Genomic DNA, 21,307 nt, shown 5'->3' with positions numbered 1-21,307 from the left:
AAAAAGTAACCAAGGACAGTGGTAAAATCAGCATGAACGGATCATCAGGAAGTTGCCTGCATGTCAATTCTTTGTTCAAATGCAAAGTTAAAGAACCTAAGACAAGTTAGTATATATGTATAAGCAGAGTGATAACCAGCCACACTAACATACCTGCTAACATAACATCAGACTAACATAACATCACTAACATACACCACTAACATATTTCTGTGAGCATTTATCCAGATCCTCAAGAATGGTCTTAGGCAAATCTCTCTTTGTTGGGCTATGTGAACAGGCTCAATCTTATTACTTAAGGCAGAATCAGAGAAAATATTAACCTAAATTGGAAAGAATTCTTAATAACCATTTAAGAATGTTGGATACCATCTAAAAAGTTGAGGCAAAAAAGGGACTATCAGAAAAAACACATACTGTCCACAACTCCATCAATAATTCTTTTAGTGAATTAATTTATAGCTTTCTAAAACACTTATGAATCAAGGAACCTTTGTTAGATGACTTTTTTAATTAGCCCAGAATAGTCTTACTCTTAGAAAACTAATTTTTAAGGTTATATCTATATGATAGCAAAATAAGAGTTGGTGTGAACAGTCTGATCAACCAACTAGCCAAAACAGAATTTGTTTGGAACTTGCAAAGAGGAAAAGAGAATTAACAATCAAACAGATTTTTGCACAGGTGTTGAACACAGCTACACTTTTCAACTAGTTGTGTTACATTCGTGCAGACATAGCTTAAGTGAACTAAATTGAAAATAACAGCCTTTTTATTGCATGACCATTGTAACACACGATTATTAAAATTGATTAATACTTGCACCAATGCAATTTCATTATCTCTGATCGATTTCAAGCATTCCTTTTTAATGGCCTTCACTCTTGTCATTCCAGTTAGAACTGCATGAACACTAGCTTAGTGAAACAATACAAGTCCTTTTATGTAAGATAGTTCTCTGCTTAAATGAGTCCCAAATGAATAAACTGGGAAAGACAGAAGACCTGAAGCTTCCACAAACACTGTTTAGAAATCCCTACCTTTCAGAGGATTTGTTTTGATGGATTTTTACGTTTTCAATACCAGAAAAAATTGCATTTAACAGGGGTTGTAAATACATATGATGTATATGTAAGTCCATAGCATTGGGCTTTACTTAAAATTGGCACCCAGGAAAGGGTTGTTATGTGATTGCATGAAACAGAAACAGATACTTTCTAACCTAAAACTATCTTTTCCTCAGAATCAGGAAATTGCAATCTGGAAAGATCAAGTTACTTACTTCTTTGTCCACTGTCAAAGCAGTGAATCCTCTTGATGCTACCCCTAAAACATCATGGAAGTCTGTTCTGTGCCTCGGTGACCATGAACTTTGCTTTGATTCAACCTTCAACAGCAATGCAAGCAATAATTTGAATTCTTGCAACAGCTTCCTATCTCCTTAACCTCATTCCACTTTCTCCTCATGTCATCTATCCTTAATATTGTTTCCTGTTCTTGTTTTAATATACTTATCTCCTTATTTCCTCAACTGTATTGTTAAAAATAAAGCAAAACAAACCAAAAACATTTTGGTTTTTCAGGTCCTTCACAATATGTGACCTGTATCCGTATCTCTCTCTGCTCCTCCTCTATCCTCTCTCCTCCCTCCCCTTTCCCACTCATCTCTCCCCTTCTTTTTCAAATCATCTTACCTCCACATACCCTACAATTCAGCCATGGAGAACTATAGCCCATTTACAAGAACTCAATATAATTCTGCACGTTGAACTCTCTTTTTCCCTTCCTCTGCTGGAAACCTTCTAACCCATTCCCTTTGTGACACTATCCCTGTTCTTTAAAACCTTGTTACTAGTTCTTACCTAGATATTTTCATAATTCTTAGTTATATCACACTTTATCCAATTATAGCACTTCAAACACTCCTACCTCTTAATAGTCTGAACTTTTTGAAACCAGGAAGTCTACTTTATATATTTAAAATTTTCCCATGCCCTGATAGCACCTGTACTGTAAACAGATGCTTAACAATGTCCACTGAATACATGTACGAATTCAATTTAAGAACTTGAGTTTATTATTCAATTGATATAAAATAAAAATATTTTAAATTATGGATATACTTAAGTGTTATAATATGCAATAATTGATTTTCTTGATAGCTAATGACCAGCACATCTTAGTTAGGGAAGTAAAAATTAGGCTATATTAAAAGCATACTTTAGAAAATTGATTATATCTCTATGTGTGCTATAATCTTAAATCTAAGGATCCACAGGAAGAATCAATATAATCAAGGCAGTAATCTTAGGAAATAAGTGGGCAACTGGTGTCATTCTCCACTCATCATGATATTGTTATAGCAGAGACTGCTAATCTATCCTGACAGTGCTCACTGATCCAGAACCCTATTGCAGATTTTTATAACTTGCATTTTTAAAAATGCATTAGAAACTTTGATTTAGACATTATAGCATCTTGAATAAAAAAGACAACCAGGTAAGTCATAGTTCTCCTGTGTGTGGCACCACTGTACCTTATGCTGACTAGTCTATTCACAACTTGATGGTTTGTTCACCACTTCTGCATACTGTTGTCATTAAAACACATCATTTGGTGATTACAAAGTGCTAATGTGTTGTTTCCAAGATCTGTTTTGTTATTTTTTCTGCTTTATGTACTTTTTTTTTTTTTTTTTTTGGTAATACAAGCCCCACTAGCATAAGTCATTATTGATACACAAAGCAGAGAGGCAATTCGTTTTAGTTCTATGATCTCTCCATGACCACTGTCAATATCTGAGAGGACATTTTGAGCTATTCAGAATGTTGAAATTCTTAAATGTGACACTGGAGAAGCAATGTGAGTGAGTATCTTATCAAAGGAGTAGTATCTATTATCACTCCCTCATTTAAAGGCCCTGAGATTCTTACAACCCATATTTCTACCAAATACTTTATAAGTGAATCATTTTTAAAATCAAATATAGAAGATTTTCTTCTTTGCTGCCTAAAAGTATATATTCACTTTTATGCTAACACTTCCTGTAGACTTGGTATGAAAGTATTAAGGCAAGCATGTTATCTGCTATTTGCAAATTCTCAGAGTTTTACATAAAACTTGCAAAAAGTGTTTTATTAGCACCTTTCATTTAAACAAAAATAAAGCCAAGTTTATACACTAATCACCACATGTCTTGAATAGATTTTGGTACCAGTATGTCAAGAAACTATACCTAACCTCTGTGACATCTATAATAAGGTTTAATTGGAAAAATACACCACCACCACCACCACACACACACACACCAAACTGGATTCCAATACTAATTCAACAAGCTTTCATTTGTTCATTTGCTCAGGCTATCAGAGATCAGGCAAGTGCTCCTGTTAACAGTTTAAACTCTCTAAGTGGGAATCAGAGTTAATTTCAAGAACTAATGGAGAAGCAGAAATGTTGGGGACCATTATATTAACAGTACAGCATAAAACCCAAACTCCTCCAAATGGAACACACAGTTCCCACCACTACAAGAATCCAGTTTTGACTGGCCCAATAATAGATTGTTAGCCTAGAAGACTCTCGAGAGTCCCTTGGACAGCAAGGAGATCCAACCAGTTCATCCTAAAGGAGATCAGTCCTGGGTTTTCATTGGAAGGACTGATGTTGAAGCTGAAACTCCAATACTTTGGCCACCTGATGCGGAAAGCTGACTCATTTGAGAAGACCCTGATGCTGGGAAAGATTGAGGGCAGGAGGAGAAGGTGACGACAGAGGGTGAGATGGTTGGATGGCATCACTGACTCGATGGACATGGGTTTGGGTGGACTCTGGGAGTTGGTGATGGACAGGGAGGCCTGGTGTGCTGCGGTTCATGGGGTCGCAAAGAGTCGGACATAACTGAGCGACTGAACTCAAGATTCAGTGATTAAGAATCTGCCTTCCAAAGCAGGGGACACAGTTCGATTTCTGGTGGAAGAACTAAGATCCCACATGCCATGGGGCAACTAAGCCTGAGCACCTCAACCTCTGAACTCTGGACCCCATTTACCACATGCCCACATGCTTCAGCTAAAATCCAATGCAGCCAAATAGTTTTTAAAACAAATTAAAAATATGTGTTTTACATGCTAATCCCTGAGTACTTTTTATATCCCTTTAAAATCACTGCAGATGGTGAGTGCAGTCATTAAATTAAAAGACGCTTACTCCTTGGAAGAAAAGTTACGACCAACCTAGGCAGCATATGAAAAAGCAGAGACATTACTTTGCAAACAAAGGTCTGTCTAGCCAAGGCTATGGTTTTTCCAGTAGTCTTGTATGGATGTGAGAGTTGGACTATAAAGAAAGCTGAGCACTGAAGAATTGATGCTTTTGAACTGTGGTGTTGGAGGAGACTCTTGAGAGTCCCTTGGACTGCAAGGAGATCCAACCAGTTCATCCTAAGGAAAATCAATCCTGAATATTCATTGGAAGGACTGATGTTGAAGCTGAAACTCCAATACTTTGGCCACCTGATGTGAAGAACTGACTCATTTGAAAAGACCCTGATGCTGGGAAAGATTGAAGGCGGGAGAAGAAGGGGACGAAAGAGGGTGAGATGGTTGGATGGCATCGCCGACTCAATGGACATGAGTTTGAGTAAACTTTAGGAGTTGGTGATGGACAGGGAGGTCTGGCGTGCTGTGGTCCACGAGGTTGTGAAGAGTCGGACATGACTGAGCTACTGAACTGAACTGCTATGAAAGTGGGACAACTATTACATTTTATAAATGAGGAAAACTGTATTATCATAAGTTTAAGAAATTCCTCAAGATCACACAGCTGAATATAGTAGAGCTGGGATTTGATCCCATGCAGACTGATTCCAAATCCATTTCCAAGTTGTTTGCATTGCTGTGCTATAAATCCCCCTGACTTCATGTCTTCAGTGGTATGGACGTTACAGAAATGCACTATTGGCACCACAGAGAACAACAATATGTGTGGAATGACCCCAATTTACCTTTTCCCAACTGCCTGACTGCAGAAGTTGGTGGCACTGAATCACGAGAATCCTGAGTCTACATGTCCCAGGAAGTGACCTGCACTAAAGTTATCTGTGAACAACAGCTGAGTTGTGAGAAACTGCTTCAAGGTAAACTAACTCAGGAGCAGATAGAAACCCAAGTCTTTATTATTTTCCCAAATAAACTACCAGTACCTGCCTACAAAGGATCAAGGTTGATAATGGAGCATTTGAGTCATCATTGAATTTCAACAGTAGCTCTAGGTGCATATTCCTATTTCATCACTGATTTCAGAAACACTAGACATACATACTTCTATGACAAATTTGCATTAAATAGTTTCATCTGCAGAAAAATACTGCATGACCTCTATCAATATTGAGTGTGCAGCTTAGATATAGATTCTGGAAAGTCCTGGGCAATGTTCCAAGGCCAAATGAGACCTAGAAATATGTTTGGTTTTCTGCTAAGTTTTGCAGCTTTCTCTGGGTTTCTCTTCAGATGCTCACTTCACTTCCACCCAGGCTGGATAAATTTTCCATGGATGAATCATCTTCTTCCTAGGACTTGTACACAGCCAACACAGAATATGGGAGCAGAGCTTTCTTGGATCAGAACAGCTGAGCAGCTATTTCTCAAAGTCTCTGCTGTTGCCTCTTTTTCCCATTAGCTTCCACTGTAGCCTCTTCTTTTCCCTTCTAAGAATTTTCTAGTCTAGATTCTCATGGTAGCATTTCCTTCCTGGGTTATTTTATAACCCAGGTTTCTAATTTAGAAACCTTCTCTTAATTCAGCTGGCAGAAAGAAAACGTAATTTGTTTTGTTAGTGATCGTCATCTTGTTTCTCTTACTTCAAATTGTTGTCTAGTTTCCCCCCCTCCTTTTTTTTTTTTTGGTCATTCTGTGTCATTTTCACAGCTTCTCCTCCAACCAGTCAGCCAATTATTTTTCAAGTGGCATCTCTCCCAGTGGCCAAATTTCTTTTTCCTGCTTAATGATGGTTGTTGTTGTTCAGTTGCCAAGTCATGTCTGACTCTTTGCAACCCCATGTACTGCAGCAAGCCAGGCCTCCCTGTCCTTCACCATCTCCTGGAATTTGCTCAACTATTATTGTAGCAATACTTAATACCAATACTATCTGTCATTCCATTTGCCCCTATTCCCAGCAGAGGAAAAGATTTTTATTTCTAGCATGAACATCACTAGCAGCAATCACTATCTTCTCTATATTTGTGGTTACTCCAAAGCTGCTACTTTCTCAATTTTGAGAACCCACACCTTATTTTTCAAATCCTCTGGCACCAATTTCTTCTGGAAATTTCCTGCCAAAAGGGTCACATTTTTCACCAAAAAGACTAGAATAGGAAACCTTCTGATACCCTGTTCCTATTCATATGAAGGACTCAGTTGCAACATATACAGATGTTAAGAAAATTCACTTCAGTGTATTTTAATTTTCTTGTCTGTAAAGCAGCGCTCTCACTGATACTATCTGCAGCCTTAAACAGCTAACATGCACCACTGGGTGTCAAACCATAATTATACATAATCAGCAAACTGCAACTCTTTCAAAAGATTATAACTGATTAAACAAGAACTAAGAGCTAAAGAATCCAGGGTTAACAAATCATTCTTAGAATGATCATTTCAGAATAAGACAGCTGTAAGAAAGATTTTACTTATTGTGTAATGTGGAGTTGGTGGAAAAAAAACTAAACAGGAACAGCCATGAGTAATGAAGCAGTCCTTAGAAATGAGGCTATTTGGGGAAGAAAAGCAGAACTTTAAGTAAGTGACCCTTTCTTCAGTAATTTTAAGGAGACACAGCAATGGAGCAGTGTTTCTTATTTAGAAGAATTAAATTCTGTGTTGGATATTGCAAATAAATAGAAATTTAAGGGTCATCAGAAGTCACCATCTCCTCCCATTTGCTGCTTCCTACTGAACTCATTCTTTACAAGTGGGTTAGTTTTGTACTTTTTGTTGTTGTTTATTTGCAAAGATAGTGGGAAAGAGCAAATAAATCAGCAGGGAAAAGAGTTCCATGGAAGCAAGGAGGACAGACAGGCTCCACCAAAAATCTGCTAAGCAGTCTATAGTCCCATGGGCATCCCAGGGTAAAGGTTCAGAGGAACTGGCCTGGCCCACCCTACAGGAACACAGCAAGTCTCCAGTTGAAACTGAATGGACCACTTGATTCAAAATTAACCCCTAGACACCTCTGCAAATTAGTCAATCTCTCCCTCCCTCCCTTTCTATTGACTACAATGCATCATTTTGTGTCATTATGCTTAGTTGACTGAAAACTATGTTCCCATTGGTTCCCTCTGGCCAGTGGGTACATAAACACCATAAATGCAGGTATCGTGTACATCTTGTTCATCATTTTGGCACTAATCCAGCACACAGTAGGCCCATAAGAAATAGTCATTAAATAAATACATGCATAAAGAAATGCAGTGATGTTAAAAGGCACCTTGAATAAGATTTTGATGGTAGCCCATCAGGTGCAATTTTTTAATGGAATATAAATTTGATTAAGAACAAAACAAACCCTTAAACTAGAAAGGAAAGGAGTCTTCTTTCCCTAAAACAGTGTATAGCTTCGACAGTGCTTCTAACTCGTTAGCACTTTTCTATATAAATAGATCATATGCTTACCTTTGTGTATAAAGTCTTTGAAACATAATTTTAAAATTTGAACCAGGACAAACAGATTGAATGGGAATTTAGTTTCTCTAAACAAGAATGGCAGAAGGAAGGATCAGATCTCTATTATGTGGCGTGCCAGCAGCAAATGACTCACACCCAGCTATGGCTCACAAGAGCAAGATGCAGAAAAAAATCTGTAAGGGTTTGGCCAAGAGAAAAACCCACAGGAGGTTACAAGGAGTAGCAGCCTATGAAAATCTGATACAGTTTATTAATATCTTGGCTGCCCCTCTGGGCTGAAACAAACATTTTTCTCCTGTTGTGCTTTGCTCATGTGAATAGCAAGAGTATTCTGAGATAACCAGTTAAATTCTGCCACCCAGACACACTGAAGGCAGCTATAAGATAATTTCTGATGTTTCATCAAATTACAAAAATTATCAGACTAATAAATTAGAACTTTTAAATATATGCAGCAGCTTGAACTACAGTATTGGTACAAGCTGATCTTACAAGTTGTTCCCTACAGAATAGAATTAATATGATGAAACTGAGTGAAGAAATAGAAAGAAAACACCCACACTGATTTTATTTTTATTGAAGGTAAAAGCCACCTGCTCACATTTCTCTTCAAAGAAAAATGTTCAGTTTCATTTTTCTCTCACAGATAGAAAATGTACTGCACAGAATTGGAACGACTTCTTTTGTTTCTTGTTCTATCAGAGTTTGATTTGCATATTTGGGGACATGATAATGTGTTCTCTGTGATTTAAAGAGTTTATAAAAAGGTAATTTGATCTCAAATTATAGTTTTCTTTATTTCTAATACTGAAAGCTACACACCCTTCTGAGACGTGAGTCATGAGAGGAAGACATTAGCTTGCCTTGCATGAGATAATAAAAAAGTTCCACAGGGGACGAGTTACATATTATGACACTATGAATATAAGGCTCATTTGGATTTAATTCATCATTACATCATGTTGCACAGGAAAGCAATTTTTAAACAATAGAAGTGCACTTCATTTGTAAAGGACCCAGCTATAACACACAATCAGTTATTGAAGACAGAAACTGATTTCCCAAATCAGGCATATAAAATTTAATATATTTGCTCCAGTTATAATGAAAGGGAAGGGAACTTCAATACCATTTTTTCCAGATAAGATTGACTCTGTAAAATTTGGAAGATGCATTTTTGCTTTGGGAATTGACTACATTTTGATACCACCAAATTTAATAAGTTGAGAAGATAAAGCATTTTTAAAATATTTTAAATACTTGGTAGACACCTAGAATGTAATTTCAAATTCTATCCTATAAATTTATTATTACATTATTAAAAATAAGATCTCAGATTAATAAAATAAGGATAATGATGATCATGGGCTTTTAAAAAATTCAATTTTCCATATTATTCAGTTTAATCCTAAAGACTGACTAAATTATTCTAGAGTGGAAAATACCCAGCCAAATTGCATTGGTTTATTTAAGTTTCCTAAATCTGCATGTATTACTAGTTAGGGTTCTCCAGAGAAAGAGGACAGGATGTATGTATGTATATGTGTGTGTGTATATATAGAGAGAGACAGAGAAAGGAAGGGAGAGGGAGGGAAGGAGGGAGATATCTATTTTAAGAAGTCAGCTTCTGCAATTGTGGAAGCTTGACAAGCTCAAAATTTATTAGACCAGTAGGCTGGAGACTCAGAGAAGAGTTGCAGTTCAACTCCAAAGGTAGTCAGTGTGATGGTAGAACTCCCTCTTCTTCCAAAGAGGGCAGTGTTTTTCTATCAATGCCTTCAACTGATTGGTTGAAACCCATCCACATTATTAAAGATAATCTGCTTTACTCAAAGTCTACTGATTTATATGTTAATCTCATTTAAAACAAAACACTTTCACAGAAATATCTACAATACTGTTTGACCAAACATCTGTGCACTGTGGCCTAGCCAAGTTGATATATAAAAATAACCATCAAACTGTAGTTATATAAACATCTAACATTTGGGAAAAAATTCACCTATTCATTTTGTTACAGTTTCCCAAGATGGGGGCAGTGGAGAGGAAGCTTTCATCATCCATTTTTAAACATCTGCATTACCAACCAACTTTACTTTCTCTCCCATTAGCTGCTGCTGGTGCTAAGTCATGTCAGTCATGTCCGACTCTGTGCGACCCCATAGATGGCAGCCCACCAGGCTCCCCAGTCCCTGGGATTCTCCAGACAAGAATACTAGAAATATCCATTTTAAAAAATTTAGGTGACTGCAATAAAATATGCAATGTTTACAAAATTCAGTTCAGTTTGGTCGCTCAGTCATGTCCAACTCTTTGCAACCCCAATAGACAGCAGCCTGTCCATCACCAACTACCCAAGCTTACTCAAACTCATGTCCATCAAGTCAGTGATGCCATCCAACCATCTCATCCTCTGTTTTCCCCTTCTCTTCCCATGTTCAATCTTTCCCAGAATTAGGGTTTTTTCCAATGAGTCAGTTCTTTGCATCCGGTGGCCAAAGTATTGGAGTTTCAGCTTCAACATCAGCCCTTCCAATGAACACACAGGACTGATCTCCTTTATGATGGACTGGTTCCATCTCCTTGAAGTCCAAGGGGCTCTCAAGAGTCTTCTCCAACACCACAGTTCAGAAACATTAATTCTTCAGTGCTCAGCTTCCTTCATAGTCCAACTCTCACATCCATACATGACTACTGGAAAAACCAAAGCTTTGACTAGACAGACCTTTGCTGGCAAAGCAATGTCTCTGCTTTTTAATATGCTGTCTTGGTTGGTCATAGCTTTTCTTCCAAGGAGCAAGCGTCTTTAATTTCATGGCTGCAGTCACCATCTGCAGTGATTTTGGAGCCCCCCCAAAATAGGTCTGTCACTGTCTCCATTGTTTCCCCATCTATTTGCCATTAAGTGATGGGACCAGAAGTCATGAACTTAGTTTTCTGAATGTTGAGTTTTAAGCCAACTTTTTCACTCTCCTCTTTCACTTTCATCAAGAAGCTCTTAGTTCTTCTGTCATAGGGTGGTATCGTCTGTATATCTGAGATATTATTGATATTATTGATTATTGATATTTCTCCTGGCAATCTCTATTCCAGCTTTTCCTTCATCCAGCCCGGCATTTTGCATTATGTACTCTGCATATAAGTTAAATAAGCAGGGTGACAATATGTAGCCTTGATGTACTCCTTTCCCAATTTGGAACCAGTTTACAAAATTACCTCTTTTAAATTACCTACTTTAAATTTCTCTTATAAATTACCCTGATGAGATTATGGGTTTAATGTTTTTTAGCTGCAATTGTCAAATATATTGCTTAATTTCTAAAGCCAGGATGGAGATTTTCAAATTGCAAATCTCAAAGGGCCATCCATGTAGGTTATTTGAATCTTGATTTTATTGACATTAAAAGGGGACATGAAAGAGAGAAATATGTAATCAGTTCCCAACCTTTCCATGTTTAACTATACTTCACTCCATTGAATGTGATCATTACCGACTTTTCTATTGCAAGAGTGTCAGGAAGTCAAGTGAATCCACAGGAAACTGACATACTTTATCCTCAGAGGAAAAGGTTTATTTTTCCCTTGTACTATATCTGACTGATCTTGTTCCTTTTTTTGGAATGAATAAGATCAAGAAGTGAATGGATGAAAAAGCCTATTATAGCCAATGTAGGAAAGATATAAGAAAAAATGTGATAAGCCTTAAGGTTGAGCAATTTTCATGATAGGCAGCCAGTAAGCACAGATGATCTTGATATATCTGGCAAAAATATTTCACTGACCATCACTGAAAAAGAGACCTATCTTTATGTAAAATACATTCCTCCCATTAAGAAAAAATAAAATTTGAAAAACTAAGAGTCCCTTTATCTTGATCCTTAAGAATCTAATTCATTCCTGGTGTTTCACATCAGAGACAGACTTAGTGAAAAAGAAAATTTGCTTACTAGGAAAGTAAGTAACCTAATTGTAGTATGTAACTTTGAATATAAAATAATTGAGTGTGGAGTGTGTAGGGAGCATGAAGAGGGCAAGAGATAAGGGATGGGATTGAGAGAAGGAGAGAAGGTAGAAGAAAAATCCTTTGATTCTACCTCACCATTAAAAAGGAAGAAAGCATGACTTCCAGCTGAACTGGCCCTAGCCTGAGACAACCCATTCCTGACACTGGCAGGGCATGAAAAGATCTGTAAGGGAATCTACTTTGCACCTCCATCAAACCTGTGATCAGAGAAATATCTTTCTGTGCAATTTTTAATTTCTTCTTTATAGAAAGGAAATGCTCTCTAGATTAAACAGAATATCATTAAAAACTGTCGAGTGATTGGCAGACTGCTTGGAATACAGCAGACACATAGCACATGTTTTCATTAGAGAAAAGAAAATCTGCTACCCTTAAAATCAACTTTTTAGCATATGCTATAGAATGTACATACATTAAAGAGTTAAAGGTTTTATATATATATATATATGTCTAATTTTGAATTTCAGTAATATACATAAAGAGCCAAAAGTATATGTTCTTTTCTTTTAAAAAATGATCATACACATAGAAGTGAAGGCTTTATAAGAAGGTCTATATTTTGGGTACATTGGCTCCTGCAATATTTACTGAGTGACCTTGTACTATCACCCAAGGACTGGGCCAGACTCACAGTTCTTTCTCTCCTGCAAGATAGAAGGTGGTTTATGTCAACAGAAAGAGAGAAACTAGAGTACTGATTGTCGCAGGGAAAGAGAGAAAGAACTCAGCTGGTGGGAGATCAGAAAAGGGGGTTATAGGGTCCCCTGGAGGCCAGTGGTCAGTACTCAGGCTTTCACTGAGGCACATGAACACCCTCGAAAGTTGCCTAGGATTAAGAAGGTGGCCTTTGCTTCAAAGACCCTCTGTCAATAATCCTCATTCATCCTCTTGGTGGGTGCTGCTCTTGCTCCTGCCAAAGGCCTAAGGATTGTGAAAGGCATGAGCTTTCATCTGTGAGTTGAACCAGTCAGTTAAGGGAATTAATGTCACTCTACATAACACTGAGAAACTCAGTGAGGCAGTTGCTTTATCTAAAGTCCAGAGTAATAAATATTATGGATAATTAAATAAATCTTATCCTTTGCATTTCTTTTGTGATTAAATTTGAGACAATATGTTTTTGCTATCTGGAGAGATCGATGATAGAATAGTTAATTACTTTCTTTAGGAACCATCACTCTATTATTGTTAAATTCATTCTGTTGTCATTTGCATAAATTGAATTATGTGCACCGCTTAAATACATTTACATGTTTTTCTCCAGTTCAAATGCCATTTGCTTTACTGCCTTCTTCATGTTTCCCAACCTTCCTGCTCTCATTCCCTCTAATACTAAAATTGGTTAGGGACACACACACACACACACACACACACACACACAGGACAGGTCAAAATATAATTCAAGACAGAGGAAGAGCAGGAAGATGTCTGAAAAGTACAGCTCGAGACCAGAGAATAGTTGCTGATAGCATCATCATCAAACCTGGCATTTTAAAAGTATAAGAGTAAATTCATATATATATATACACACACATATACATACACACACAGATATATATATATGTATAGAGAGAGAGAGAGAGCAAGCAAAAGCGAGCTAGGCGCGAGCTGTGGGATCAGAGGAGAAATAACTGAAGATAATTTATACATGTCCTAAACTTCTAAAGAGTTAATCATCAGCTAAGAAAGTATGGTGTTTTATTTCATGTTTGTAAAGATCATTTCACAGTATAACTTAACTCCTGGCTAATTACTTGTAATAAGCCAGAGAATAACAAAAAATACTGCCTCTGTCCAAATAAAGCAGATATTTAAAAAATCTAGGGATATTTCTTATTGTTCATTTCATTTTTATTTGTTAACAAATAAAATACATCAACTAAATGAAATTCAGAAAGATGGGACACCATATATGAAGTAATAGACTATTTCACTACTACAACATTCACTAAATATAAACTTTTAAATTATAAAAGTAGTTCATACATGCAAAAAGAACTACAAGTGGTCAATTAAGATATAAAAGTTTGTCAACACTATTTTTGGCCTATCAAAATGAAAAATACCAAGGACCTAGAAGGCTGGCAGTCCTGCAAGGCAATTTGGTACACAGTGCAAACAACTAAACAAATTTAAACTCTCTGAATCTGCGATCTGCTTCCAGGAATTTATTAGAAGGGGATAATTAAATACACACACTTATGTATGAAGATGTAGGTACAGCCTACATTTATGTAAATGTAAATGTACATTTATAAAGAACAGGTCAATAAATTCAGGTCCTCTACATAAGGAAACACCAGCAACATTTTAATGTAATGATTCAATTCTGTGTTTATTGGTTTGAAAATGGTTCTCAATATATTGTAAGTGGAAACAATTCAAAAGCAGATGTCAAAAAATATACATGGTATAATGCAATTTTGCTGCTTGATAGGAAAAGATAGAAAGAATAAAATTATGGGAGTAAAGTGGTAAGATTGTGGGTGTATATTTTTTTCTAATTTTCTGTCTACATTTCACTTATAAGAAGGGGAAATAATAATTCCCTTTTATTAAAAAAAGATACAATATTAGCGATAATCAGAAAGTGGAAAGGAACTAAAGAGCCTCTTGATGAAAGTGAAAAAGGTAAATGAAAAAGTTGGCTTAAAAGTCAACATTCAAAAAACTAAGATAATGACATCTGGTCCTCTCACTTCATGGCAAATAGAAGGAGAAACAGTGGAAATAGTGACAGACTTTATTTTCTTGGGCTCCAACGCTTTGCCCACCTGATGAGAAAAATTGACTTAGTGGAAAAGACTCTGATGCTGGGAAAGATTGAAGGCAGGAACTGCGGATGACAGAGGATGAGACGGTTGGATGGCATCACCGACTCGAAGGGCATGAGTTTGAGCAAGCTCCGGGGGTTGGTGATGGACAGGGAAGCCTGGGGTGCTGCAATCCATGGGGTTACAAAGAGTTGGACACAACCAAGTGGCTGAACTGAACTGAATCAACGGCCTTCCTGCTGGGTTCAGCCAATCAACAGATAACTGGGAGGAGGGCAGAAGGAAGAGAGAAGCCATGGTACTTTTTATTCTGCTTTCGGTGGTGCCTCTGGCTGAGGTTACATCCCCCACCAACCCATTTGTGTATGCAGAAAGTTCCAACTTCCACTGAGTTTCCCCGACTCACTCTGTTTCTCCCGCCTAGGTTTAGTAATGACTCCATTCTGCTGTTCATCTGTTGGCTGTCTCAGTGTCCCCAGATTGGCTTCTCAGTTTTTTGTCTCGTTTGAAATGATTTCCCTATTTTAAATGCCCTCTCTTTTAAATATTCAGGGAGTTTTCTGCTGTGGTTGGAACCCAATTGATACACTCACTCATTATAAGACAAGGTTGTATCTCTCACTCAATTCACTATAAACAATTGACATTGAGAAATACCATGGAAATTGTTAGTTTCTTCATTTGACAGAGACATAGAAAGACATAGAAAACAAATGACCATGAGTCACTGAGATGTGATGTTCAGAAAGTATATTTCGCCAACATCAGTGCATGTGATATGTCAGTACATAGATTAAATGACGCATCTACAGTGGGCATGCTCCCTAGAAGATCCCTAGAAATGCACATGAGCTAACATATTGATGGTAATAAGCTGGTGTAACCCAAAAGGACCTTATGACCTAATATCCCTTTCTCTCGATTACCTACACACAACAAAAATGTTTAACTTAGGATTAGTCTTTATTACCAAGTATGGAAAACACAGTGAACACTAATAATTACTCTTCCCTTCCAGTTCCTCACCTCTCTAAATATGTCAACTAGGAAACCCTTTACAATTCAACATATATGTTTATGATAGGATAAGCAAAATTTAACTTACCCATTTGTCATATGATTTGAGTGGAGCTTTTCCCAAGAACTCAGAATTAAAGCCTGATAAAAATATTTTATAATTTAACTTATAAATAACACATTCTGGCTAAAGAGGTCATAGGCAGAAAATTACCTTAAAAGAGAAATGACCTTTAACAACTGCCTGATACATGCAACCCAATGTGTTTCAATAAAAATACTCATTGGGAAGCTCAGTGATGCAGGGGACCAAATACTACCAGTGCTTGCCTACCTCCTGAAAGTTATTTCAGTCCATAAAGCACATTTATTTTATTCTGATGTCATTAAAAATTTCAATCATATGGCTAATGCCCTAGTTTTTATTACATGTACATCCAGCAATCTTTGCATCCCAATTTGCCCTACCTGGGATTTCCGAAGAGGGAGAAAATATAGTGGCTCAAGTCTTTTAGTCTCTACAGTGGTTATGGTTCTTATCATTGATTATTAAAGCAGCATCATAAATTTGTATTATAGTATCATAAATCTGAAACCATGCATCCCCCTCTGTGAAGGTGTTGTGGTAAGTTATGTCTCTCAGCTTGCCAGACTAACTTTAAACCACGGAAACATCACCAGTAGGATATTCCCTGTAAGACAACTTTCCCAGGAGATGCATCCCACCAACATCCATTTTTTGCACACCTACCTGAAAGACTTCTTAATATCTTCTGCTTGGATTGTCTTGAGAATCTCCTGGTATAACTGAAGATCAAGTGTTCCTGAAGATGTAGCACTTGAAGGGCAATTTTTACGTGAGTAATAGCCTATCAAGATTCCAGAAATAAATAAAATGATTGCCGTGCAAAATATTTTTAAAAGGCGGCAAAAGTTGCAGGAGTTGCTCTTTGGTGCAGATCTTGTATAATGGGTCACATAGTCAGATTCTTCTTGAAGTCTCTGAAACCTTCCTTTGGGTGAAGTTGCTGGTTGAATGGGATCAAGATTGAGGTCTGCAGTCTCTGAATTTTCCAGGTTCTGATGCTCAGCACTATTTAGCTGGAACTGATCAAAACCAGGCTCCTCCAGTTCCTTTTCCATGTCCCACTCTAAGTCAAGTGCAGTGGCTTGGAGGTCATCATTGTCTAAGTACTGTGAATGTCCTGGAGCTCTTTGATCAGCACTGACCTTCTGATAGGCCATTTTTTTACCTGTGAAAATAAGAGAAGTATATTTTCTGAAAATAAATCAACAAAGACAACCTCCAAGATGAAAACAAAACAGTACTCTATATCACGTTCTAAGTCACTTCAGTCATGTCTGACTCTTTGAGATCCTTATGGACTACAGCTTGTCAGTCTCCTCTGTCCATGGGATTCCCCAGGCAAGAATACTGGACTGAGTTGTCATGCCTACCTCTGGGGCAGTCTTCCGAATCCAAATTAGTTGTTTAGACAATTGTAATGATTATGAGTAGGGGAAATACATCATTCCTGTAGTATGCTTATATGAATGCATGCATGCTCAGTCATGTTCAACTCTTTGGGAACCCGTGGACCGTAGCCCTCCAGGCTTCTCTGTCCATGGGATTTCCCAGGCAAAAATACTGGAGTGGGTTGTCATTTCCTCCTCCAGGGAATCTTCCCAACCCAGGAATCAAACCTGCATCTCTTGCATTTCCTGAATTGGCAGTCAGATTCTTTACTGCTGAGCCACTGGGGAAGCCTCCCTAAAGAAAATCATTCAATAATAATTTAATCTTATCCTGTGCTGTTGATGTTTACTATAGGAGAAAAGACAGTAAATAAATTAGAAGACACTTGATGCAAAACTATGAGAAAACATAATACACACACATACACACACACTATTCCTCTGAAGCTCAGGAGAATAAAACTCAAATGCACAACTGCATTAAAGATAATGTATGTAATGAAGAAAAAGTTTAAACTCTTTTTTCAAGGTCACTTTTAAGGAAAACTGAGAACAGAAGCAATAATGATGTGACTTTTTAAGTTAAGATGAAGTGGGAGTTGGGGGAAGAGCCTGGGATCAGTTACATTACCAGAGCTCATCTTAAAAACGCAAGTTTAGAAAAAAAAAAAAAAAAAAAAAACGCAAGTTTAGGATAAGAATGAGAACAGTAAAATGAAGAAGCACCTCTACAGAAATTCAAGAAGCAAAATACGGTGGTTTGCCTACTCATGAGTTATCAAAATGACTGGAAAACCTTAACACTACCATAGAAAGCTAACATGTTCCCTGGGATTAGTGACATGAATTGGCCTGGCTCGCTGAACTTTAAATAAAGTCTGGGATGGCACTTATCCAAACAAGGAAGCCTTCTGCCAGGATAGGAGGGTTTAGTTCCATAACCTTGCTACAGAGTGGCAGATGGAGGCTTTTCTCCCCTACCCAGTTCTGGATGACACTGTGCTGTATCCTGCAGGGTGGTATTAGGATAACTGGGCTAATTAACTACAAGTGGTCTTCAGTCTGGATGCAGGAACACACTGGTGTATTGTGGTTGCAGATTAAGAGTATTTATACTTAAATTTTCTGTGTGTTAGATTTGTCATCCCAGCTGGATTCTTAGGTCTCTCGCTATGTTTTATGATTTTTCTATGTGCCCCACTGTGGTGGGTGCAAAACAGAAGACAGCTGACAACTGATTTCCTAAATGCCTTAGGGCCAGTTCTGAACAAGTGAACTCTAATGAAAAAGATACTAAGGCTTCATGAGAGAGTGGCATTATGTACAGAATTATGGGTATATACAATTTCAATCCTGGCTGGCAGATGTCCATATACATTAAAACGTCCTGAATGTTTAAGACAGTTCAAGTACCATTAAATATTAACTTTACAATATAAAAATTTTAACTCTGATTAGATTTCTCATCTGCTACCATATCATCTAGGATTTCTTCTTGTCCAGAGCTGACTCAATAAAGATGAGTATCTAATATATGTCAGGTACTGGGATAGGCAGTGAAAACAAAGATGAATGGGTCCCTATTCCTCAAGTAAGGAATGATTCAAAAAGAGCAACAGGCATGTGAACAAAAAAGTCAGTCACATAACAAATACAAAATGCAAGGGAGACTCAGTGGTGATGGATTCTAGCAGGAAATGTGGGAAATGACTCTCTGTTCAAGTTATTTCTAACTGGAGAGAAAAGAGAACTACTACTGGAGAGAAGGGAGAAGTTAAACTAGGGCAGACAAGGGGTGTGAGAGGAGAGCAGCTAGGCAGGGGTGAAATATGTAAACACACAGATAAATACGAGTGTATGGTTCATGGACCACTTGATAAATCCAGACTGGTGTGCTATGCCAGTGGACGGAGCGCAAGAGCCTGAGTTGGAGAAAAAGCCAAGAAAGGGTAATAGTGGGCAAAAGGCTCACCTTCTCTGCAACTCAGGGTCTTCATTTGTGAAACGGGCATGATGGTAACATAAACCTCATAGTACCATCAATAGAATTAACTGAGAAAGTGAACCTAAAACACCAATTTTGTGTCGTACAGGCTGTATAGGTTTGAAGGGCCATTTCTTAGAAGAGGGAGGACTATCAAGGATTGTTGAAAGAAATATAATGAGTTAGATAATACAGAATACATAATTCTTCACGACATTGTGGAAAAGGGAAGAGGTTGCATAATATGCTCACGCACATACGGTTGACACAACATGATACTTGTTTCACAGTTAGTCTCTATGTAGACTGAGGTCTTTTTTTAAAGTGTCACATGACATACTAACTGTTATGCAGGTGCTTAATTGGTACTATGTATTAGAACAGCCTCAGGAGGGACTCTTTTCTTCCCCTCCCTCTTCTGTTCTGCCTCCTTCCCTCTCCCCTTTTTCTGCTTGACCTGGTTTCCACAATGATTAAAAAAAAAAAAATGCATTATTTTAATTCTGTCTTTGGTCACATCAAGACAAGCAGAGAAATGGAATGATTATGGAGTTAGTGATAATTATTGACAGGTTAGGAGATGGTTATAGTTGGTTTAAAAAAAAACAGCATGAGACATTACTAGAGAACAGGAAAAAGCTGAAGGCAGTAGAAATAAAGTGTCTTTAAAATCTATGATTCTAACTTCTTTCATATTACACAGGAAGAAGCTGATGTCCAATGCTGAATCATTCTTTTGTCTGAGAAAAGTGATATTTGGGGGACACATTTCAGGTGATTTGTGGTTTTATAAAACTATGAGATTAATGTTAGTGATTAATAAGCTGTGGTGTTAAAAACCACACAATCCATTTTTTAATGTACACTGCAAAACACTACAATTTCTAGCAGTAATCAAAATTTTGTTCTTATTTGACTTATCTTGACATATGATTACTTACTTCTTTAACAGTGCAGTTTATGCATTATTGATTTATTTAGACACTGTTGCAATATAGTTTTCTAGATTTTTTTTCCTCCAATTTTAATGAATCAGAGTGTCTCTAATAGTTTTCTTTAAAAATACTGAATTGTAGACTGTGGTTTATGCTCAAGGAAGATTTTGGCACATAGAACTTACTACAGAAATGTGAGATCTCTAATTCTGACCTCTAATACAAACATTCAAAGTCATTTTTCTACAAATCATTTACAAACCAACTGCAGTGATGAGGAAGAGTTTTCATTTCTAGCCTGACAATAGGCATTCCATCACCTGTACATCAGCAATTTAACGCTTTTCAAACATCAGACAGAGCCATCAATTAGAATGTTATGCAGATACAGATATTAACTCCTCACCATGATGGATATCTCCCTAACATCCTTACTACCACTTCTGAACTCATTACACATTTATAAATTTACACTAAATTCTATCTTCCAGGAGAGCAGTATCTGCCTGGATTGAGTCACTTGATCTAACAAAACCCAAAATTTTAGGAACATTTTCAAAGAAATAAGTATGTGATAACACATATAATGGGCTTCCCTGGTCCCTCAGCTGGTTAAGAATCTGCCTGCAACGTGGGAGACCTGGGTTCTATCCCTGGGTTGGGAAGATCCCCTGGAGAAAGGAATGGCCACCCACTACAGTATTCTAGCCTGAGAATTCCATGGACTGTATAGTCCATGGGGTCTCAAACAGTCAGACACAACTGAGCGATTTTCACTTTCAACATATATAATAAAGCATTAAAAAACTTATTTGATAAATTTATATTATAGATCATTAGAAATTCATTTGTTTAAAATCTTTGTTAAGGAAAAGATGGGGCTTCCCTAGTGGCTCAGATGGTAAAGAGTCAGTCTGCCAAGCAGGAGACCCAGGTTTGATCCCTGGGTCAGTTAAGATACCCTGGAGAAGGAAATGGCAACCCGCTCCAGTAGTCTTGCCTGGAGAATTCCATGGACAGAGGAGCCTGGTGGGCTACAGTCCATGGGTCGCAAAGAGTCGGACACAGTTGAGTGACTAACACACACACGCACAGAGGAAAATATTATACCTTTTTACAAAAAAATAAATCTCAGCCCTGACAGTTTTGTTTCACTTACCCTATTTAAAATGCACTTCTCAAAAATTAAACTGAATAAAATTAATAATATATTCAGTTTTAAGTAAGGATGAATCATTTCATTTGTCCCATAAATAATGTCGCTTTCTTTAAAAACCTATTACCCATGAGATCAAGCAAAGGAAATATCACTTTTTTTTTTCATCAGAACTTTCAAATTCCCAAATACAATGTAAATTTTATATTGTAAAAAGAAATCTTCAGCAAAATTAGTATATCTTAGGTATGATTGCATA

General features: G+C 37.3%; 1 protein-coding gene across 8 annotated transcripts in view; it reads right to left on the bottom strand.

The window, feature by feature from the left end:
- NAALADL2 (N-acetylated alpha-linked acidic dipeptidase like 2) overlaps window positions 1-21,307 on the bottom strand; it is a 1,495,786-nt gene that overhangs the window by 798,180 nt on the left and 676,299 nt on the right. For all 8 annotated transcript variants that reach the window (XM_043875325.1, XM_043875329.1, XM_043875328.1 and 5 more), the window contains one exon: window positions 16,249-16,750. In XM_043875325.1, the coding sequence (XP_043731260.1) occupies window positions 16,249-16,742 (494 nt within the window). In that variant the 5' untranslated portion in view covers window positions 16,743-16,750. The remainder of the gene's footprint in view (window positions 1-16,248; window positions 16,751-21,307) is intronic.

The sequence above is a fragment of the Cervus elaphus genome, chromosome 19 (genome assembly GCF_910594005.1).
Source record: "Cervus elaphus chromosome 19, mCerEla1.1, whole genome shotgun sequence".
NCBI lineage: Eukaryota > Metazoa > Chordata > Mammalia > Artiodactyla > Cervidae > Cervus > Cervus elaphus.
This window is presented reverse-complemented; position numbering and strand designations above follow the sequence as displayed.